The 24,968-nt window shown below is 32.0% G+C and overlaps 1 protein-coding gene and 1 long non-coding RNA gene across 6 annotated transcripts; both read right to left on the reverse strand.

Moving 5' to 3' along the window:
* Positions 1-200: 200 nt before the first annotated feature.
* LOC18612022 (DYAD protein) lies at positions 201-6,457 on the reverse strand. 4 transcript variants are annotated; one of them, XM_018114234.2, is made up of 10 exons: positions 6,294-6,457; positions 6,135-6,183; positions 3,876-3,933; positions 2,385-2,760; positions 1,937-2,302; positions 1,787-1,844; positions 1,623-1,706; positions 1,071-1,423; positions 871-988; positions 201-676 (listed from the first exon to the last, which is right to left on the reverse strand). In XM_018114234.2, the coding sequence occupies exons 3-10, from the start codon at positions 3,883-3,885 to the stop codon at positions 578-580; spliced, it is 1,464 nt and encodes a 487-aa protein (XP_017969723.2). In that variant the 5' UTR covers positions 3,886-3,933; positions 6,135-6,183; positions 6,294-6,457; the 3' UTR covers positions 201-577. The 4 variants fall into 4 exon arrangements, with proteins under 4 accessions (XP_017969723.2, XP_088659189.1, XP_007048650.3 ...); XM_088803063.1 differs by having other exon boundaries at positions 201-705; XM_007048588.3 differs by having other exon boundaries at positions 3,876-3,890; positions 6,294-6,447.
* Positions 6,458-13,220: 6,763 nt separating this feature from the next.
* LOC18612023 (uncharacterized) lies at positions 13,221-20,434 on the reverse strand. 2 transcript variants are annotated; one of them, XR_016025291.1, is made up of 3 exons: positions 20,123-20,434; positions 18,621-18,813; positions 13,221-13,396 (listed from the first exon to the last, which is right to left on the reverse strand). It is a non-coding gene; the product is annotated as an uncharacterized LOC18612023 (long non-coding RNA). The 2 variants fall into 2 exon arrangements; XR_001926487.2 differs by lacking the exon at positions 13,221-13,396 and having other exon boundaries at positions 17,385-18,813.
* Between the last annotated feature and the right edge of the window lie 4,534 nt (positions 20,435-24,968).

Below are 24,968 nucleotides of genomic sequence, written 5' to 3' on the forward strand. Positions count from 1 at the left end.
GTTTTACATCCATTGATAATAGTATCACTGAACAAATAATTAATCCGTAGAACCTGGCCATTTCATAATAAGAATGCAGAATGCTTGTTGTCAGCATCCTGATATTACTTGAAACAATAACAATAATTCAAAAAAAAAAAAAAGAAGAAGAAAAATGGTACATACAATTGAATACAAGCACATTACTTGAAAAAAACCACTAAATCAACAACAGTCCACTCCACATTCATATAATTTAATATATACCATTAGTAAAAGAAAGGTCATATAATATAATAAACAAATCCATAGGTCATCAACTAAATTAAGCATATTCCTACAGAAAAATCTATACTTGAAAGAGAGGTCTCTACTCTGTCAGCATATGATATTGACAACTTAACTCACAACGTAAGTTGTGCTTTGTAGGTTGAGGTTAGATGTGGTGCCACAGGTGTGTGTGAGTCCTATACAAGAGCTAAATCCTACTAATATAAATGTAACTTAAAAGGGAGAAGAAAAATTAAGAGAGGAAGGCCTGGTGGGGAGGGATTGCTCCAGTCATTTGCATCCAAGGATAGTTGAAGAAAAAGAGAGTTTACTGCCTTGATGTCTGCATAGCACTAACTGCACTTGAAATCTCCATCAGCTGTTGTTCAATTTTAGCTTTCCATTTCACCAAGTCCTTCAACATTTCCTGTCAAAGAGGAGATTCCCAAATTGGCCCTTCATTGAGATTAATGCAGAGCTGAGTACACTCAAATAACAAGCACACATCCACACAATTATATACGCAAGCAAAAATTATATACATGTACATGTTATAGTACATATGCACCTTTCCATGCATGTCTTAGTTTAAAAAAATTAAATTCTTTTGTTTGACATCACCTGAAACAGAAGCACCGAATTATCAAGATCTAACTTTGAATTGGCAGTAACAGAAGAATCAGGTGTCACATTAGCTTGATCTTCCTCTTGCCTCCTAGGCACTACTTCCTGCACATCTCTGTTTATATAACAAAAGAGAGCAGCTCCATCATTAATCACAATATCTTCTCTCCAAAATTTAGTCACACAGCTTTCTTTACCTCTTTATTTTAGCCATATCTTCATTAAGCGTATCCAGCTCTTGAGCACAAATGGGACCTTGAAAGGGGCTATGACCAGGTCTTGACCATGCTAGGGGGGCCAGATCTGTATCTTGAACTGCAGCATCGTGGCCAAAGTTAATCAGCTCTGGGTTCTCTAACCAGGGTGCCAAGTTACCCCCTTGAAAATTGTCCAGGTTGGTGCTCTCCAGCCAATCTTCCCATCTTTCAGAAGCTGAAGGACTAAAGATAGTGCATTGCTTTGATGCCTGCAGACTGCTCAATGAATTTGAAATTTCCAGAAGCTGTTGCTCAACTCCAGCTTTCCACGTCACTAGTTCTTTGCACATGTCCTTCTCGTAAAAAAAGTTAAAACTAAGAGTTCAGTGCACGTAATTGACAACTTCTAACATCGATGTGCAAGCATAACTCTCTTGGTTACAAAAACAAGTATTAAATAACTTCAAAAGAATACAAACCTCCTACCTTAGGTTTAACATCTATCAGATTTTCAGAAATTCAAAGATTAAAGAGAGGATATTGCTATCTTACCTGCAAACCATTCAAAGAGCTTGAAAACTCCATCAGGCGTTCATCTGTCTTCGCTTTCCATTTCAACAATTCTTTCTGCATCCCCTGTATAACAACAAAGAATTCAAGTGAACATCACAAAGTTATCTTAATGATATTTCATTTCAAAATGTTTCCTTCATCACCTCAATCAAATTAGCTTGGCCTTGTTCTTGCTGCTTGGATACCAGTTCCTCCATCTCCCTATTTACAAAAAATAGAGGGCACCTGAGATGATGAAAACAAGACCATCTATGGCTTCATCTTTAACAAAGCTGTTAATCCAGTTTCCTCACCTCTTCATTTTGGCCATTTCTTCTTTAAGCAATTTGAGTTCTACAGCACAAGCAGAATCCTGAAAGGGGACCCCATCTGGTTTCCGCCAAAATGGGGAGATCCCAGCCTCTTTTCGTATGTTGACCAGGTCAGCACTCTCAAGCCAATACTCCATCACTCCACTAGTGTTGTAACAGCGCCGAAACCGATCGGTGCCACCTGGTGCCACCTTTCCATCAATGTGCTTCAGCAAGTGGTCCAAGAGCCCGGTATCACCAATATGTTTACGTGCTGCCATTCTCAAAGCAGGCCGAGATATTGGGTTCTCAAACACAGCCCCTTCAGCCTTCATGACCTCTAACATGCTTTCTTCAGCCAGCTTATATCTTCAAAACATGTACCATATATAAGAAAATACTGCATAAACATAAGTATAAAAATTAAGTACAGCGCAATTAAGGTTTTCACCTTTCAGTGGACCATCTCTCTGCAGAATTGTTGCGCTTGTTTTGCTTGCACTTGTTAGGACCACTATTTAACCTTTGTTTCCCACATCTTGCAGCTTTTTCCTTTCTAAGTTGGTTGGAGGAAGGGCACTTTCTCTTCCGTACTTCTGGGCATGAAATCAACTCAGTTTTCACATTTTTTTTATCATCTTCATCATATTCTTCCTCAATTATGCCAGAAGATTGTTTGGCAGTGCTATCTCCTTGAGAGCTCACAAATTTAACTTGCCTGCAGACACCCCACTCTGCCATCCCAAGACGCTTCAGCTCAAACCAACAAAACCCTTTCTTAGATGTTTCAGCTACCCCCTCACAACTTCTGTACAGTTCAGAAGCACCTACACGTACGTACAACACTAAGAAATATGACTGATGTAACCAACAGTTTTTCATGAACATGAAACGCCACAGAGAATAGAGATGTACATAAAATCCAAAATATCAACATCCTATTTGCCAAATGAACTGCAGAAAAATTATAATGCTTTTCCCAGTTCTTATATCCTTATCAATTGCTCACATCTTATCAAAAAAAACTTGAGCCATTTTTTTTAAAGTCACATTGCAAAAACAGCCCATTTGTGTTTTACCCAAAATTATGAGAATCGCTATTCATAATATCAGATAACTACTATATTCTCATCCATGATCAGTCCAAGTAACACACAGTGTTCTCTTTCAGACTCTGCTTCTACTCATCTAATCCTAACAGCAAGCTTAATAATCTCGCTGCCCAAAAGGTATTTGTGACCCAAAATCACTAAGCTTTATAAAAATTTAAGAGCACCGTATCTTTAGTTCTCCATACCACAAATGCTAGATCTCTTGCCCCAGATGTCCTTATGAATCACTGCTTAAGTTGCTCATCCCCATATTTCAAGCCAAAAATTTGATACTCAACACTTTGATGCAGGAGCATTCAGGAAGCAATTTAAATTAGTTATTTTGAAATGTTATTTCAGGTTTTGCTGTTTTACTTTAGTTTATGGTTAGTATGTTTTTCATTTTATTAAATGGTCAATTGACTAGCATGTGATCATTTAATGAGTTTGAATGGCTAGGATTAGATGAGGTTTATTCGTATCTAAGGGCTGAGATTAAACCTGCAGTAAACCTAGCATAAATAATCTTTAAAACTCATTTAGCAGCCATATTATACTTGAATATATTATTCATTAGTGGTCTTACAACCCTAAACCCTAGTTTTCTTGCTCCAACTTCAATTTTACATCAATTTTAGCATTTATTCTGGTTTTTTATCACTGTTTTACTATTTCTACTCAATGCTACATCATACTTGGATCACTGTGCTCACTTTCTCTGAAACAATTTCAGTTCTTAATTAATAAAAGCATAAATGAACTAGAAAAACACTAGTGGCAATATTTTTCAGGCAAGGGAAATACAATCAAGACAAAATCTGTAGAATCACTAAATAAAATCTGAATTAAACCTGGCAACATAACATCTGAATGAATTGGATTAGCGTCTCCACCAGCCGAGGTGTAATCCTACGACTCAAAAGGAAAATAAATGCAATGTTAAAGACTACATATCATTGAAATCAACAAAAGAACAGCATTTTGCAACAAAAACCTTTCACAATGTCAAAACAAAATGGCAATAATAACAGCCACACTCTTCAACCAGAATTTGGATCATGATGATGTGAAATTGGAGCACCTGGAAAGCAATCTAAAGGGACTTAATGAGTGATTTTTAATAAAGAATTAAACTAGAAAGATTGTTTTGCAATTAGCAAACACAACTGGTGCTCAATTCACATCCATTAAATCTTTGTCTGTCCACCCACCCCACCCCCACCAAAAGAGACAAGAGGGAGAGAAAACATGATCGCACTTATGTCTCAAAAACCAGCATCAAATTTAGAATGTCACCTACTTAACCTGGGCATATCAAATAACATGATTCCTTAGATTTAAACACCTCTGCCCGGAGGTGAATCCCCAGGGCAGGAGCACCCCCCCCCCCCTGGCTTTTGAATTCTTTGGTAAATGTTTAAATTAAAAAGGAGAATTTTCATATTGCCACCCCCCCCCCCCCCCCAACCCACCCAATTTAGAAATCCTTATAATTGATATCTAACTTTAAATTTGCCAAAACTTTTAGCTCTAAATCTAATTAATAATTTGATTTTCTTTTACTTTCGTTTTAAATATGCATAATTAAACTTGATAATACCTTAAATTATGTACCTTCTCAGTTAGTCAAATAAATATTTTTGATGGTATTTATTTCTAAGTAAATACATTAATTAATGAAGATTTAGTTGCTATATGTTTGGCATACAAAATCAATTGGGGATGCAACTCTCCTTTTTCTTCTTCTTTTATTCTTATCACCCTTTTGGTTTTTTCAAAAGTTTTGCAACTTAAATTATAAGTTTAAACAAAATTATCAATTAGACTTTAATTTTTATACAATTCTTAGTATGTGATATGAACTACAATGCTTGAATCTATTTACTTTTTACTTATAAAAAAGTTACAATTTCTACGCAATTACCCTACTTTTTTATTTATTTTGGCATATACTTTTTACCATATATTTTTATCAACTGGGTTCTATTTGCTACTTTTTACTCATCTTTTATATTAAATATATGTTATTTTTATTCCCCCAGACTTCGACCCTGCCTCTGACTATGCAAGAAGGTAAACAATTATCCTAGACATGCAAGCTAGTGTGCCGTATTACTAGTAGTTGAATAATTGTTCAAATTACAATGGTGGTGTTGTCCTAGAAAAAAAAAGTTTAAGTTTCTGAAGTGCCTTTCTTCACGAGCCAGCAGTTGATTTGGAATGTCACGTTTACATAAACAGGACACACATAAAAACATGATGTCTTAGTCTACACTCTACAGCCAGCTCCAACAGCATAAGTATTCAATTAAATACAACCCTACATGTCAAATCATTGTGGTCATGCATGCACCACCAGCATTCACAGATTTAGCATCAATTCCCTAACTCTGATTATCCACCATCTCAGCCACGTATTTCAATTTTTTACCAGTAATTAAATTCAAAGGAGATCTGCTAAGCCAACAAAGCTTCATCACTAACATAGCTAACCCTAGTGCCATGGACAGTTTATATGGTCAACAAGTACACTATCAGTTATTTAACCAACCTATCATGTGATCCAAGTAATCAACAGGACCTTCCAAAGTCAGCCTCTTCACTCAGACTAATTCTCTTCCCGTGTAACAACAAAAACAAAATCGATGGCATGCCTAAGTATTACAAGGAAAGTGAGTGAAGAGAACCAGCACAGTGGCACATATTCAATGAGCACCAGCACACCCAAAGTACCTTTGTGGTCACTAATGTCATGTCTTAGGCACCAGAAAAGTCGATGCTACAAATCACACACGTTTGAACCCCTTATCATAGATGGCATCTCTCATTATAACACCTTACAATGGCTTAAGGGAAAAAGGATCGAGCCTATACCATAAGTTCCCCACAGCATTAAACCATAAAAAAATGGAATGAAAGAAGAAAAAAAACCTATAAACAACATCAAACCTATGATCCATACTTCTATTTTCCTTCACTATTTCCCCTCTTTCTCTGTCAGCAACCAAGCAGAACAGAGTGTCACACATTCACGTTTGAGAAAAACGAAAAACAAGGGCAGAGGAAAAATCAAAAACGAGAATGACGGCGACGGTTGAACATGGGGTTACCTTGACAGAGAACGAGAGGTAGCTCCGACACTCAATCCATTCTACAACCCTAACAACATTTACGAAGAAGAATCGTCAAGACTTAAGACACAGAAAAATCAAATCAAATGACATGCAAAACAAAAAGCCCATAAGATCGAGAGTTGAAAGAGAAAATACCTTCAGGATTTTGGGATCAGAAACAGAGAATTCTTACGAAATACCAATTTTTTTTTTAAAAAAAAAAAGAAAAATAAGCTGAAAGGTCGGGCAGACTCCGTTTTCACTTTTTAGCCCAAAAAAAAATCTACTGCCGAAATATATCAATCTGACTAAAACCCTAACCGCCAAAGCCCCTAAAACCCTTTTCTATTTATTTTAATTTATTTATTTTTTATCGGTTAAAAATATCAGTTGCTCCTTTTTACCTTTTTTTTTGTATATTTTTAACTTCAACTTCTTTTTGTTTAATTCCTTTTGGGTTGAGCGGATACCATATTACACATTTTTAACTTAAAAAATATAATTTAAATACACAAATAACCCCCGAAACTATACTAAAAAAATTAATTTAATTTTTATTTTTTTATTACATTCAAATAAATCATTAAATTTTTATTTTGAGTTAAATAAGTTTTTTTTACTAATTATTGACTAACTTTTGTTAGTCAACATTACCATCAATAACTTTTTATATCATGTTATTTGTCAAGTGATATGTTAGTGTGTTATCTTGATTATATCAATATCAATATCACATGACATAAAAATTTACTAACTAAGAATTAAGTTTTTTTCTTTTTAATCGTCCAAATATCAAAAAATTATTGGTAGAGATTTGAAACAAAACACTAAAAAAAATCAATTGCTTCAAACCATTTACCGTCATTTCCTAACTAATTAGCATCTTAATTGATTACCATCATTTTTAAACTAATTGTCTTTTTTTTAATTGAAGTCATTAGTCTTAACAAAAAAAAAAGCCTAATTCAACTTTTTCGATTCGATTGAAGCCATCGTTGTTTGACTAAAAGTTGGTATATAGAAATATGACAATACTTAAATACGATTTTGAGAAGCGGAAGTCAATAATAAATTTTCTCTACACATCGTCATAGTTTTTGAAAATTTAAAACTATCCAAAGAACGATTATTAGAAAAGGCATAGGAATTGCAGACAGAGAAAGGGCATTCTAACTATAAGGTATGTTGGTTTGAGGAATGTAGAAAAATTCGAGAATATTTAGATATGATTTTGAGAAGAGGAAGACAATAATAAATTATCTCTCTACATCTTTCACAATTTTTGAAAATTTAAGTGAAATATCCCATACTTTGATATGGTGATAAATAAAGTTGATCGAATGCAAATTGAGGTCAATTAAAATATTTAGAAGTGATAAAAGACGAAAGGAGTAGTTTAGGATAAAATATTCCGCAAGTGAGAAAATAACAATAAAATAATAATAATTTTATCGGAGGAGAATTTGTGAGATAAAAGGCGATTTGGAAGTCAAGTGAGGCATAATAAGGTATTTTGGGTACCAAGGAGACAAGATAAAATTTTTAGAATAAAATAATATTTTATTAATAAAATAATATTAAAATATTAATATTTAGCTGGATGTCGAAGTCATCAAGAAGAAAGATCATATGGTTGATCCAAGTGGGGGAGAAGATGGCAAGCCCAACTCTATAAAAATATTTATCATGACATACATGTGATGAAAAGCATGTTTGCATGCTAGGAGAGTCTCAAAAAATTTACAAAAGTCGGTATTGTACATAGAGGTACAATAAAGTTGATTTAAGTCTCGAACTAGATCAAATAGAGAATTTACAATGAAATTAAAAATTTTAAAGTCCCAGAATGGTTTAATATGGTGATTCGGAGTTCGAGGATCAATTTGGAGTTAAACCGGAATTTTCGCTATCTAGGGGTAAAATGGTCATTTGTCACCTGGAGACAAAATGAGAATTTTAGAAAAGATTTTTTTGGCCCCATTTGACTTATTGGAGTATAATTTGACTTATTGGAGTAAGATTTGAGGTTTAGAAGTGAAAAATTTTAATTTCAGTATAATTTGGAGTAAAAGGGTAAAATGGTAATTTTGCCACCCTATGGGCAAAATTGTAATTTTCCACCACCAGGACATTTTTCCAGCACATGGTCTTCCTTTATCCTCATTTTGACCATTGACTAATTGTGTGGTGGAGATAAAAAGGATTAAAATTTTTAAAATTTTAAAAACGGGGCAATGACATGATGCCATGTGTCATACCTTTATTATTTTATTATTTCTTTATAAAAAGGCATAAAATCAGCCCATCTTCCACCCCATGGCCGGCCAAACCAGCAAGAAGAGAGAGAAAACAAAAACAAAACCCTAGAGAGAGAAAATCAAAGAAAAAGTGTGAATTTTCAAGAAAATTAAGTGAAAAAGGTGAGATTTTTCTATTAAGCTTGAGTTTTCTTATTCCCAAGCATTTTTCTTTATTTTTCATGATTAAATTACATGTTTTCATGATGAATTCAATTCTGAAAAAATGGGTTAGGAGAGAGAAAGTTGTTAGATTAATTTGATTTTAAGTTATGTTAGTGTTTTAAGTTAGTTTAGCATATTTCGGAACAAAACAACAAGAAAAGAATTTATTTTCCTCCATTACCATTATTGGCCAAATTTTCTAGGGGAATATTGGCTGATGATCTTGATGTTTATTTGAGGAATTATGATGAATAATGATGAATTATGAGCCTAGAAAAATAATGAAAATTTTTGGAGCAAAAATATAATTTTTATCCACTAGGGGTGTTTTCGTAATTTGCTATCGAGAATGATAAATTGAATCTCATTCACAGTCATGGAGGTAATTTAGTTATAATTGGAGTGTAGAAAGTGAGAAGAATAGATTTGGAGTTAAATTGGAGATAATAGGCCGAATTAGGTCAACACCGCATTTAAGCGGTTATCGGATAAGTTGTATATCATATCATGCATATATACCGAGCCTGAATTGATTTTATAATGGTCAAGTATTGATGTGGTAAATTATGTATTGTACATTGTGGATAGGTGGTGAATAAAGTACACTGGTAAAAGTACAGAGATTGTGCTTGGAGACTGAGATTAGGAGTACATCGACTCCTAGAACTGTGAGTGAACTTATTATCGTCTTAATTATCTAGAGTAGTTTTATACAACTGTGTGATTTTATGAAAAATGAGTTTAAATGGTAAATTGCTATGTTTTAAGAGAAATTGTGATTTTATAAAATGATTTTATAAATTTTCTGGAAAATCAAATATTGGTTTTGAAAATAGAGTAATTGGAGACTGCTAGTTTGTGTTGCAAATTTATGGTTTTGAATTGAATGGCTTATGATAATAAATGAGCATGAACGGCTAAACTGATTTTGGTGTTAGAATTATTTATACTGTGTATTCAGCCTTGAGAGGCTGGGTTGCAATAAATTACCATGTCATGCTAGAATGAATTTTATTGATTGGTGGATTATATATTAATTATTTACTGCAGAGGGGGTTCCGTGGACCAGCCTATTAGAGGGGCATGGTAAACTCCATTATATTATTACCTCGAACGGAGAGGCGCGTAAGGTATCTCCTGGGGTATAGCTTAGGGTTCACTTCACGCCAAACCACCACGTGAAGGGGAACTCAGCCAATGCCAAGGAACGACTGTATTTTTCTCAAACTAAAATATATTTTAAGTGTATACAAAATTTTAACAGCCTTGACGGACTCGGTTAGATGCCCTACGCAAGGTATCACCGAGTATGAGTTTTGGCACGAGCCAAAGTTTTAAGAAATTCATAAGCCAAGTTGATTTCTCGATTTTTATGGATTGATTTTATTTGGTTGAAATGAGTTGAAAGGTAATGAAATTACAGTATGATGATTTATTTTAATTGTCTCCATTTACTCGACTTTAGATAGTTTAGATGGTATCTGTTTACTCACTGGGATTTTATAGTCTCACCACCCTCATTTCCTCACATTTCAGGCTCAGGAAATTCCATAATTAGCTGACTTTGACAAGGACTTTCATTTGGACTCGAATCGGTAAAAGCTGTAGGTTTTCAGCTTCCGATGCATTTTGGTTAGATGTGGGCCCACGTGTCACTGTAAAAGAAATTTTATACTTTGGTTATTTGCTTTATAGTATATATAAATATAATTAACTTTTATGCTATAAGAATTATGTACCGATAGTTTTATGAAAATTATTTTATAAGAAAATAGTTTATTTTATTGAATATTTTTATTATATTCAAATGGTCAAATTTTCACTTCAAATGAACATTTTAGATATTTAATTTTTTTTAAATCATTAAATATATATTTTCGGCTTACTTACTACATTTTTAGCAAGTTTCGAGGTTTTCGACAAAAATGACGAAAATGCCCCTGTGAGCCAGAAAAAAAATATGTTATGTTATAATTTAAAAATGATTTGTAATCCTTCGTATTTTGATATTTGATAACTATTGCTCACAAGGGAAGTGCGAAAGCTGATACGAGAGCCTTGCGAGGTTTCGATTGACATTCGGGGTGAAGAATGTTTGTCGAGGCTTCGCGGCGATTGTCACGGGCTCGATGGGGAGTTTCGGGTCGTGACATTAAGATTGCTTAAAAAATGATTTTTAGAAGAAGAATAGGAATTACAAATAGAAAGAAGACATTCTCACTATAAGGGATGTTAGGTTTAGGGAATGTTGATGAAAGTGAATATTTATTTGTGAGCAATAATGGCTTTAATCGAACTGGAAAAGTTGGATAAAACATTAATTAGTTTGAAGCAATTAGGTTTTTTTTAAAAAAATTGTTTCAAAGTCTTAACTAATAATTTTGGAACATTTGGATGGGTAAAAAGGAAAAACTCAATTCTTAGTCAGCAATTTTTGATGTTACGTGGTATTGACGTCATTAAGATCCACATGGCAGATAACGTGGCATCAAAAATTGTTGACTATATCTTTGACTAACGAATGTTAGTCCACAATTAATAAAATGAGTTTATTTGACCAAAAATAAGAACTCAGGAATTTATTTGAATGCAATAAAAAGATATGGGTTAAATTAACTTTTTTTATATAATTTATGGGCTTATTTAATTATTTAGCCAAAATTATATCTATTAATTGAAAAAAAGTCTCTTAAAATTTATTTTATATTAATTGAAAAAAGGTATCTATTTATACATTAAAATTTATTTTATTTTTTACTGATACAAGAACTGTGAAAATATATCTTTTAACATTTTACCGATCATTATATCTCTTTAATGAAGAGTAAGTTTCTAAAGTGATACTATCTTATAAACTATGCCACCACTTCATTGAGGAATTAGGATAGCCTATGTTTGAAGTAGCATTTACAAGCTTTTTTTTTTTTGTTAAATACCCCAAAGAAGTTCTCGAATTATACCAAGAAAGTTAATTTAACCCTTATCTTTTTATTGTGTTTAAATAAACTCGAGAACTCTTATTTTGGATCAAATAAGCTCCTCTCCCTTAGTTAACAAATTTTGATACCACATCATCTGTCACGTAATATGTTGATATGTTATCTTGATGACATTAATATCACGTGGTAGATAACGAGGAATTAACAATTGTTGATTAAGAATTGGGTGTTTTCCCCTTATTCCATCCAAATGTACAAAAATTGTTGGTTAGGGATTTAAAAAAAAATTAATTGCTTCAAACTTATTACTTTCCATTTTTAACCGAATACTATTTTCTTAATTGAAGCTATCATTCCTAACAAAAAAAACCTAATCCAACTTTTTCAATTTGATTACAAAAAGCAAAAAAAAAAACCTAAATCTAATTACATAAGACAACCATGCACTCAAATAGCCTAAACAAATCAATATTCACGAACAAATATTCACTTTCTTCAACATTCCCTAAGCCCAATGTACCTTATAATCAAAATGTCCCATCTCTGTCTACAATTTCTATTCTAAAATCGTTATTTGGATAGTCTAGAATTTTCACAAATTATCAAAGATGTGGAAAAAGAATCTATTATTGCTAGTAAATAAAATTCAACACCATCTGATTTTCCTTACAAATTCTAAGGAAGAGAAGAAAAGGATTTGGCTTTTTTTTTTATTATTGTGAAACAATATTGTGTGTCTTTACTAGTTTCATTATTATAAACTTTGTGTGTCCTACCTTACTCTTTCTTTTTTCATAATCGTTTCTGGATATTTTTGGATTTCTCTACACCAACTTTCAATAGAGCAACAATGGCTTTAATCAAACTGAAAAAGTTAGATTATGCTTTTTTTTTTTGTTAAGAAGAATGATTTCAATTAAAAATATAGTAATCAATTAAGAAACGATAATAATTAATTTTAAGCAGTTAGGGTTTTTTTAATTTTTTGTTTCAAATCTCTAATTAATAATTTTTGAACATTTAAATAGATAAAAGGAAAAAAAAACCTAATTCTTAGTCAGCAATTTTTGGTGTCACATCATCTCTTACGTGGTATTGATGTCATCAAGATAATACATCAACGTATCATATGACAGATGATGTGACATAAAAAATTGCTAATTGTATTTAAAGGAGTGCATCAGTCGGTTTCGATTTTCGGAGAAACCAAAACCACTAAAAGTGACATTCCCTTATGATTAACTAAAACTGATCGGTCGTAAGGGAAATCGCTTAATCAAAATCGCCCTCGATTTCGGTCAGTGGGAGGTTGCATTAGGCTTGGATTGGGCTTAAGCTTAAATGACCCAAAGATGATAAAACCATTGAAAAATTTGTATTGGGTTTGGGCTTAAATTTGTATCAACGTCATTTTCATAATTAAAATTAAGCCCATATTGTTTAAATAAATAATTCAACTCATATGATTTATTTTTAATTATCTAATTAAACAGTATATAATTTTGTTTAATAAAAATGAATAAACACCATATTATTTATTTATAAGAATGTAAAATCAATAATTTATTTTTTTAAAAGAAGCAATAAATACCATATATTAAATTCGCTAACAAGTAGATTAAATACAATGATAAAGATAAAGGAAAAGGATCTTCATAAATTGTACATAATATGCAATGCAATTACTCTAAATCTGAGAAGTACAATATAAATTAATAAACTTCACATACTACAAATTAATAAAAGTTAAAAGTTACACAACCAAAAGTGACACAACATAAATTACTAAAATTTAAAACATAGATTTGATGGACCTCAATCCTCTAACTCCAATGTAGCAATTTTTCAAAACATGTTCCTAAAAATATTAAAATATAAAATAATTAGTATAAATAATTATGTTAAGATAATCTAAATAAATTATAAATGTAAATATGCATAACACTTATGGATAATGTTACCTAAAAAGTGAAAATAGTCAATAGGAACAACACATTACTCAGAGTCAGAGTCAGACCCAGCCTTAGTCTACCGTATAGGCTTTAACGTAATCTTTAATAAATCTAAAAAATAAAATAACAAATATGGTAAAATCTTTAAATAAAGAACTAAAAAAACAAAGAAATAAATTGAGAAAAAATGATACTATATTATGGTAAATTAAACAAAGAACTAAAGAAACAAAGAAATAATTACTGAAACCAAGTTTATCGATCTCATCCAAATCATCCTCAAGCTGCTTCGGATCACCACGTGCTTTTTCATATAGCCAATCTTGAGTACAAATAAGTGCTTGCAAGATCTTAGGAGTCAAAGAACTCCTATATGCATCAAGCACACGTCCACCGGTACTAAAAGCGGATTCTAAAGGAACTGTTGATATGGGAACCGCTAATACATCATGAGCAATAGTAGCAAGTATAGGAAACCTATTCTAATTGAGTTTCCACCACATGAGAACATCAAAGTCAGTATCCTCACTAGCATCATTGTAAAGCCTGACCTTATAAAATACTTGACAGGACATACATGTGATGGATAGCATGTTTGCATGCTAGGAGAGTCCCGAAAAATTTACAAAAGTAGGTATTGTACCTAGAGGTACAACAAAGTTGATTTAAGTCTCGAACTAGATCAAATAGAGATTTTAGGGTGAAATTGAAAATTTTGCAGTCCATGAATGATTTAAAAAGGTGATTTGGAGTTCGAGGATCAATTTGGAGTCAAATCGAAAATTTCACTATCTAGGGATAAAATGGAAATTTTTTTTAAAGATTGTGATCACATTTGACTCATTGGAGTATGATTTGAGGTTGAGAAGTGAAAAATTTTAATTTCGGTATTTTTTCGAGCATAAGGGCAATGTAGTCATTTTGCCACCCTATAGGCAAAATTGTAATTTTACACCACCCAACACTTGTCCAGCACATGGATTTTACCCAATATTATCATGGATAATTGAAGAAATTTAAGTGGTGGAGAAAGATTGCTTAATGGCTAAGTATGACACATGGACCAATGGAATGATAACATGTGTCAAAATCTCATCCATTCATTATTTTGGCTTAAAAATCAGCATAAAATCAACCCATTTCTCATTCATATGTCTGGCCAAAGAAGAACAAAGGAAGAAAAGAAAGAACAAGAACCCTAGGGTGAAAATTTTAGAGAAAAATTGGTGGATTTCAAGTAATCAAGCAATCAAAGGTAAAATTTCTTGATTTTGACTTGTGATCTACCTTTTTCATGCATTATTTTGCATTTTTCATGGTTGAATCACAAGATATCATGAAGAATTCATGGCTAGCCGAATGGTTATGGAGAGAGAATGATGTTGAATTGATTTGATTTCAAGTTATGTTAGTATTTTTAGTTATTTTACCATGTCTAGAAGCAAAACAACAAGAAAAGAATTCATTTTCCCCATCACCCATCAATGGCCGAACCTACCTTGTATTGAGTGAGGATGAATTTGATTTTTTATTTTAAGAGAATTGGTTAGAAAATGATGAATTATGGTGTGAAAAATTAGTAGGAAAAATCACGGTGTTAATGTACCATTATTGACCGAAAATTTTAAGAAGAAAAGTGAAGATGGTTTTGCCAAATTTTAGGTTATTTGACTTGTGTTTGGTGAATTAAGGTATTGGAAAAGAAATAGAGCAATTTGGAGCTAAATTGGACGCGTTGGCTAATTAATCGGGTGACAAGACGAATTAGGCCAATATCATATTTAGATGGTTACCCGTGCATTTTGCATTCCATATCATGCATTAGTAGTCTAAATTAGTTTAATTTCGATTTAGTACCAATGTAGTAAGTTTCTCGATTTTGTACTATGTCAAGGTGGTGAGTCCTCCGATAAAGGCAAGGAAATTGCATTTGAGGACCAGTAGTCAGAGTACTTCAAAAATTCGCACTCTAGACATTGTGAGTAACCTTACTATCATCTTAATTATCTAAAGTGGTTTTTATCCAATTTTGTGAATTTCATGAAAAATGAATTAAATGATTAATTTTTCAGTTTTATAAACAAAATGTGATTTAATGAAATGATTTTATAAAATTGTCTTGAAATTGAATGATGGTTTTGGAAAATGGAGTAATTGGAGACTAATTGTTGTGTTGTAAATTATGGTTTGAATTAAATGGCTTATGATAATGTGGACATGAGTGGCTGGATTTGGTAAATGTGCTGAAAATGTATGAACTGTTGTTTTGCCTTGACATGCTGTGTTGTAAAATAATTGCCACGTCATGTTGTTGGAATTTTATTGATTTGGTGGATAATTATTAGCTTACTGCAGTAGACGGGTTTCTGTGGACCAGCCTATTAGAGGGGCATGGTAAACCCCATTATATCTTACCTCAGTATGAGAGGCGCGGGTGGATAACTCCTGAGGTTAACACTTTAGAGTTCACTTCACGCTAAACCACCACGTGAGGGTGAACTCAGCCAACGCCAAAGAACGACTATGTTTTCAAAATAAAAACATAATTTATGCGTACATGACTTTTTAACAGCCTTGACGGACTCGGTTGGGATAGCCCTCGATCAAGACATCCATGATAACTGGGTATGAGAATGATTTTGACACGAGCCAAAGCTTTTAAGAAATTCATAAGCCATGTTGATTACTCGATTTATATGAATTGATTTTATTTGGTTGAAACAAGTTGAAAGGTGATGAATTTTAATATGTTAAACTGTTTTATCTGTCTTCATTTACTCAGCTTTACATATTTTAGATAGTATTTGTTTACTCACTGGGATTTTATAATCTCACCACCCTCCTTTCCACCCATTTCAAACTCAGTATAGGCTGTAGATAGCTGATATCGTCGAAGGCCACAGTTGGCTTTACTTCCTCAAAAACTGTAGGTTTGCAACCTTCGTTCATTTTTGTCATTTTGGGGCCCACATGTCATTGTAAATTAAATTTCATACTCTAGTTATCTGTACTACTGTATGTAAAAATTTATTTTACTTTTACGCTATAAATAAAAATTATTTACGCAGTGTTTTAAAAATATTGTTTTATGAGAAAATTGAGTATTTTATTCAATATTTTTATTTTATTCTAACAGTCATAATTTCACTTTAAACGAATGTTTTAGATATCCAAATTTATTTTTGATTATGAAATATGTGTTTTGCACCGTATACTACATTATTAGTTAGTTTCGAAATTTTTAGAGAAAAAATAACTAAAATACCCCTATGAGACGAAAATTATTTTTTATTGTTTTAAGTTGAAAATAGTTTAAAATCTTTTAGAACGTGATATTTGGCAATGGTTACTCACAGAGAAAATGAGAAACTGATATTAAAGCCTTGCGGGGTTCCGGTTGACATTTCGGGTAATGAGTGTCGATCGGGACATCGAGGGGGTTGTCACGGGTTCGAAGGGAGTTTCGGGTCGTAACAATCATCATCCACCAGCTCAAATAAATATTTATCTAATTTCAATTTATGCTATTCAAAGCCACTGTTTAACCGATGCCTTTTAAAAGCATCTAATCTTTTCTTAGTAGTTATTGGGTCCTTGCCACTCAAAATAATAGCACTACCATGCTCACCTTCACCACCGGTGACTTATCTCATTGACATTTGAGACTGTTGACCACTTTCACCGACAAGAAATTAAGGTTGGGATTGCAACATATACTTATAACATTAAAACAACTCATCCATTGTTTTTCTCAATAAAGAAAACATCAACAGAGCTTGCTCAGGAAAATACATATCTTGGAAAGTAAATTCAACCTAAGCAAGCTTTTTCCTTAGATCAAAAATTGAGGCGATGTACAACACTAAATTCATTTTTTCCACATTCTCTCAATACTTGTCAAATTTAGTTTTCATTCTCATTGCTATAGACTTCAAATCTACATCATTACTTTGTTGCCATTCAATCAAAGTGCCACACACATCAGAAATAGAATTAAGAAAAGAATTGGCAATGACATAAAATGTACCTAAAACATTCACAATCATATCATAAAACTCTTTCAAAAAAAAAAATCCTCCTAACAGTTGCTTATTCATTTTCATCAGGCACCCCATCTCTATTCCTCGCTAATTCACTTATGTAACTACTATCACAATACTCAAATGATGCAAAAGCCCTTTCAAATTTCACAGTTGTATCCAGTATCAAAAAAGTAAAATTCCATTTGGTGCACACATCTAAACACAATAAACACTTACTATGAACTCCTGCACTTAGTAGCACACTCCTTAAATTTAGCTAATCTAGAAGGAGATTGTTTAATATATTTCACTGCTGCTCTAACACGAGCAATTGAGTCATTGATATCTTTTAACCCATCAGTCACAGTATGATTAACAATATGTGCAACGCATTTAATATGAAAAAATTTACCTCATAAAATACTAGTTTTGGCAACGTATAAATTTTTTCTTCAAATGTCTTATTGCAGCATCATTGGAACTAGTATTATCAATATTAATAGAAAAAATCTTTTGAATCCCCCAATCAACCAAACATCTATCAATTGTCTTCCCAATAGTCTGACCTTTGAGACTAGTAATGGGACAAAAGTTCAAAATCTTTTTCTGTAACGTTTAATCTTTATCAACAAAATGAGCAGTTAGATATAAATAATTAATTCTTTATACCAAAGTCCATGTGTTTGTGGTGAGACATATTCTACTAGAATATGATCTCAAAAATTTTCTCATATGAGTTTTTTTATCAACATAAACCTTATAATAATCCCTAGCAATAGCCCATCGTGACAGTATATGAAATCTAAGATATGCTTCTTTCATGTGTTTCCTATACTCTTTCGCTTCCACAAATCTAAAAGGCAACTCATCTATAATAATCATCTTAGCTAAACTCCTTCTAAATGCATCATGATCAAATTTCCAACTATCCAAAGACACATCTCCTCTTGATGAAAAAACTAATTCCATTTGATTACTCTCCTCACTAGCACAGAGTATATTCAACTTCAGACAAATCTTAATATGATTATTTAAAGAAGATGTTCTATTTTTTTTGTATCAGCACATAAGACCTTATCATAATGACTACAACTAGCCTTATGATTACCTTTGTCATCAACAAATTTTGCGAAGTGATCCCACACAAGCAATGATGTCTTTGATGGTTCCTTGTGCTTTTGTGGTTTAGAGCTTACTGCTTCACTTTTTGCGTTGCCTTCAATAACACTTACATCAACTTGAGGTGTAGATGTTGAGTCATTAGTTGCTAAATTTATATTCTCCTCAATTTCATTTGACATCTGCAAAAAAAAAAAAAAAAATCATCATATAAGTAAATATGGTGTGCCAAAGTGAAAAAGAATAATAATACCATGCATAACCAAAAAAAAAAAACAAGCAAAAAAAATTGAAAAAATGTATATTTCTTTGTTAATATTAATATTGTAAGTATTAATTATGAAGATTAAAAATCTCTTTCTAAGTTCTAACCCAAACCATCTCATTTTCTAATTTGTCATACTTTAATGGAACGTAATATAAATGATTTAAATCCTTAAACAATTTCTAAATTAATTTTGATTTATGAATATGGAAAACAGAAAATTAAAGTATTGGTTGATATACCTTTTTTGTTTTTGGATTAATATTTTCAATTTGTTCTTTGATTGATGTGCCCCTTATATGACTCATATCTCTTTTCCATTATGAGAGGTTGAACATGTGATTTTTGGATTAAATTAATTAGCAAAAAAATTGACTCTTATACACATTTTAATTTTTGGACAAATAGACTTAACTTAATAAGGGTGTGACATGAATTTATTTGTCAAAACCTAAACATTTCTATGATTTATTGATTAAGTTTTATAAGAACTTGCAAATAAAACAAATTTTCTTGGAGAAAAAAAGTATCAATGCAAGCATCAATTTGGCCAATGCTAGAATGTTATGAATTAAATTTGGTCAATGATAATATGTTATGAATTATGTAGAGACTTAGACATGAATAAAAGTTTTTATTATTTATGGTCTAATTAATAAAAAAAAGAATAATAGTTAGTTAAAGAGTTTAAAAAGAAATAATAATATAAAATCTAAATTAATTTCTAAATCCTAGCTTTATATTTCTTTATATAAAGAAAAAAAATGTATATTTCTTTATCTAAAAATCAAGTTCAATTTTCTCTAATATTCATATTGTAAGTACTAATTTAAAAAATATTTAATAAAGAAAATAAACAACCTTTTTTTTTAAATTAAAAAAACGAAACATTTGGTGCACAAATTCATTCAATGTACACCTAAACATTCTGCTCTTAAATGTAAACCCATACATGAAACCCACTTGTAGACCAAACATGAGACAACATAATCAACATAAGTTACATAACCAAACAAGTTGGATTGCAAAAGCACATCTGGGATAGGGATCAAGGCTAAAAAGACCAGCTTTCATTGTTCACACTTTACATAGCAAAAAAAAAAAAAAATCTCAACAAAAGCCTCACAAATCACAAAACCCATTAAAATACAAAACAATCTGAATTTCATTGTTCACATAGCAAGCACAATCTGTCAACTACTCAAGTTCCTCAACATTAAATATACCTTGAAGATAAATTTGTTACAAAGGGAAGATGACAGCAAGAGACAACTGGTGACTGGCGAGGAGGACGACGACGACAGGAGAGTGGAGATGGCAGCAAGGGGTTGGCAACGACAATTGATTAGGACCAAGGAAGAAAGTTTTTAGGGTTTCAAAGGGAAAAAAAGGGTTGATTTGATGAGAGAATGCAAAAATCGGGGAAGGAAAAAAAGAAAAAAAAGGATTAAAAAAGATAAAAATGGAATTTCACTCATCCCCTTCAGTTGTTCTGCTGGCTCGGGTGGGGAAGATGTGTGGCCGAAAATTGAATCGTGCAACCTTCTAAACTGATAGTTAAAATTGACCCCTTAAATCGACACTAAATAACCGAGCTGATTGTGGCCGCTGACGTCGATTCTGATCGGTTGTACGGTTGCAACTGACTTGTGCTCGCTTTAACTGTACCATTGACTAATGAAAGTTGGTCAACGATTAGAGAAAATGACTTATTCGATCTAAAATAAGAATTCAAAGGCTTATTTAAACGTAATAAAAGGAAATGGGTTAAATTGATTTTTTTGGTCTAATTTGGAGATTTATTTACACATTTAACTTTTTCTTTTCCTTGTTTTTGAACTAAGCATTTAGAAACCTTTTGAATTTTGATATTCAACATTTGCCCAATCCAAATACTCTATCCTTATTTCTTATCCCACTTTGTGCTCTGACTCTCATAAAATATCATGTGTTTAATTTTTTATTACTAATTAATGCATATTTGATTTTAAATTCTTTTCTTATTTCTCTCTCATATTTCCTTTTGTGAGAAATAAGGAAAAAAATTAAACCAGTAATCCTTTTGTGATAGAGAAAAGGAAATATGAGAGATAAACATGGAAAGAATTAAAATTAAATATATATTAATTAATAATTAAAAGGTAAGTGTATGGTACTTTGTGAGAGTTGGGGAGCAAATTGGGATAGGAAAAAGGGCAGGGGATTTAGATTCACTTTTACTTAAAAAAAAATCATGATTAAAGCTTTTGATTTAAAATATATATATTTTCAATCATAAGAATAAATTCCTAATTATTTTTAAAAATCCAATCTATTTGTTTTCAACCCTAATCGAAATCTCCTATCAAAATGGTAACAGCAAATTCAAATCTATACAATTTATAAATAAATGAAAGTTAAATAAAAATATAAAAAAATATAAATAGAATAAGGAGAAAAATGTGGAATAGAACTATGCATTTTTGTTTTTTATTATTTTGAACTTCTTTTGTGTACATTTTCTTTTTCATTAAAAAAGGTAAATATTTTTCATCAACCCGTTAGCAAGGGTGGGCCAATTTTCTAGTTTTAATCTGGCTTTAAATTAATCAATCTTTTTTTTTTTAATGAAATAGCATTGTTATGGTGTTACATGTATTTTACATGAATTCACTAATTAAATTTTTATCTATTACTATTATCATTGTATTAATGTCCACACATACACAGGTTTGATATTAATTTTCATACATACACAAACATGTTATTAATTTCCAAACATGCACAAATATGTTAATAATTTCCAGACACGAGTATGTTATTCACACATTCACCAGTTTGGTATTAGTTTTCTCATATTCAAAGTTTTGATATTAATTTCCACATACAGGTTTTGATATTAATTTACATTCATACAAAAGGTTAGGTAATAGTTTCTAAAAGTACACCAATATGTTACCAATTTTCACACATACAAAGGCATGATATTAATTTCAAAACATACATAATTTTGATATTAGTTTCCACAAATACATTGATATGATATTAATTTCCATGTATACATAGGTTTGATATTAGTTTCCATACATACTAGGTTTGATATTAGTTTCCAAAAATACACCAATATGATATTAATTTGTACACATACACAGGTATGATATTAATTTCCAAACATGCACAAGTTTCATATTAATTTCCACAAATATACTGCTATGATATTAATTTCCACATATACACTGGTTTGATATTTATTACCATACATAGGTTTGATATTAAGTTCAAGACACATACATGTATGATATTAATTTCCACACATACACAAGCTTGATATAAATTTCCATACCTACACAAGTTTGATATTAAGTTTTAAAGACAAACACAGGTATGACATTAGTTTCCACACATAAACAGGTTTGATATTAATTTTCATATACACAGGTTAGATATTAATTTCGAGACATACACAAGTATGATATTAATTTCCACACATACATAAGTTTGATATTAACTAACTTCCATACATGCACAAGTTTGATATTAATTTCAAGACATAAGTATGATATTATTTCTACACATACACAGGTTTGATATTAATTTTCACACATACGCAGATATGATATTGATTTTAAAAAATACACCGATATTAATTTTGTATTAAAAGAGTTTTAGTATGGAAATGGCAGAAATTTGCCATCCAGAATGGGATCTATCCCTTTTGTGTATCTTGGTGTTCCATCGAGGGTGAACTCTAGAAGCCCTCGAACATGGAAATCAATGGTAAGCAAATTTAAAAACGAGCTCGTTTGATGACAAAAGAAATATTTGTCTTTTGGAGGAAGGATTATTTTTATAAATTTTGTTTTGAACTCATTGCCTGTGTACAACTTATCAGTTTTTCAAGCACCTAAAGGAGTGATTAAGAAACCTGGAAGATACTTCTCTTAAGAGAGGTGATGACAATAGGAGGAAGATTGCAAAGGTGATATGGGCAGTAGTATGTGAGCCGAAGATATTGGGAGGGTTGGGACTTTATAATTTTTATCATAAGATTTCAATCATGTTAGGAAAGTGATAGTGGCGTTATGGGGTTGAAAAGGGCTCTGTGGTGAAGGCTCATCTGTGGTAAATATGATGCAGGAAAATTGCACTGGCTGCCTTGAATCAGCTTAAGGAGAGAATGTCAAATGTTTCGAGAAATATAGTGAATGTACCAAAATTTGATGGAGTGGAGAAATTGGTGGGTAGAAACGAGTCGGATGGTGGGGAATGGAAGAGATGTTTTCTTCTGGTTAAACAATTGGACTACAGCTTGCGATAACCTTGCGAAATTAGGCGTGGACAGGCCACATGAACTGCTCGAACTTTTCCCTTAAATGTTTGAGTGACCTTTCTTGTACGCTGGTTGAATTTTCTGCTGCTGGTTTATTAATGGAAAGCTGTTGCAGGTTCATTACAGGGAGGACTGTTTGCTGTGGCAGACTACTCATTATGGAACGGTCTGCAAGTAAAAGGAACTTACAGAATGGGTTGTTCCTTTTCTCGCACGCCCTTGTATGTTATTTGTCATTTTGGGGTATAGTGGATTCTCTTACCGATTTTGTTAATGGTTGTTTACATAGATAGATTATAGTCTGATCAGCTGGCTATGTTTTTGTAAGCCAAGCTCATTACAACCTGGCCTGACATCTCCTCATCAGTCAGGTCGCTCTCTTTTGTGTACAGGGGGTCTTCCCTTTCTTTTGCAATGAAAGGATATGATACAATCTTCAAAAAAAAATAAAAAAAATTGGACTACAGCCAATCCCTTTAGTTCAACGTTTCCAAGACTATTTATAGCGGTTAACAAGGAGGTTAGAGTAGCAGAGGCATGGAACAATGAGGACAAAGGAATCTGCATTTTCAAAGATAGAATTTTGAGTGGGAATTGAGTTCATTGCATGAAGTTTTGTAGAGTCTCTGAAAGATGTATACCTTGACAGGGAGAAGGACGATAAGCTAAGATGGGAACTTGATCACAACGCTCCTTCTCTATTAGAGACTTATAGTCGCTCTAGATCATCATATCATACCTGAACGTGGAAAAGGTATGATTCTCCTCAATTTGGAAATACATTATTCTTCCTAAGATTGAGGGTTTCTTGTGGTTAGTTATTTTGCATCGCATTCCTACTAAAAGTTATTTTGAAATCCAGAGGAGTCTTGTTTGAGAATAATTAATGTTTATTTATATGGGGTTGTTTAATGGAGGAGGATTGTGATCATATTCTTATCTCATGTGATTATTCATGAATTGTCTAGTTTTACATGTTTAAATGGTGGAGACTACTATGGGTGACTCCAATGCCTGTGGAAATGGTCCTTAAGTCTTGTGAAGATGTTATGATGCTTGATGTCTAGAAAAGAGGTGGTTAACAGTGTGTGGTGCCTACATTTTGATCATTGTGGATTGCAAGCAATGATGTTGTGTTTAATGGTAAAAAATGAGATGGGGGAGATTTTTTTTTTAATGATAAAGATGAGATCAACATTATGGGTTAAAGCAATTGAAGGCAATAGTTGCATTGATGAAGTCGGGTGATGGTCTGAGCTTAGGAATTTCCAATATACTTCTTTTGAAGTTAGAAAAGAATTTATTGAATTTCTCCCAAAGAAAATGAACTGAAATTTAATGTTAGAAGGTTTTGTTAGGGTTAAATTAGACCTGGCAGGTTGTGGAGGGGTGCTAAGAGACTCATGTGGTTCTGTGCTTGTAATTTTCTTTATTTTTTTGGGAATAATGGATTGTAATTTGCAAAATTAATGACCATTAAAAATGTTTTTAAAGTTTTTGTCTTATCGGCATGGATTGGTAAGAAATCTCTCATTGTTGAATCTAACTCTAAAGTGATTGTTTTATGAATATGTAACGTAAAGTCTAGATTATAGAATAAACTACGATACATTTTAAATAAAATTGACCATTTTTAAAAAAAAATTATTGGTGATATTGTGTTTGTGCATACTTTAGAGAAGCTAACACTTTTTGTCGAGTTCTAACTAAATCTGATGTTGACAGATAAAGAGATATTTTATGCTTAGTGGTAGTACAAATTG

Source organism: Theobroma cacao, chromosome 1 (genome assembly GCF_053813885.1).
Source record: "Theobroma cacao isolate CCN51 chromosome 1, ASM5381388v1, whole genome shotgun sequence".
NCBI classification, from domain to species: Eukaryota; Viridiplantae; Streptophyta; class Magnoliopsida; order Malvales; family Malvaceae; genus Theobroma; species Theobroma cacao.

Excerpts from the sequence above, each read along its gene's own strand:
- LOC18612022 (XM_018114234.2), bottom strand. Across the intron at positions 1,424-1,622 it reads GCTCTTTGAATGGTTTGCAG|GACATGTGCAAAGAACTAGT; the intron begins GTAAGATAGCAA and ends TTTTACGAGAAG. Across the intron at positions 989-1,070 it reads GATATGGCTAAAATAAAGAG|AGATGTGCAGGAAGTAGTGC; the intron begins GTAAAGAAAGCT and ends TTATATAAACAG.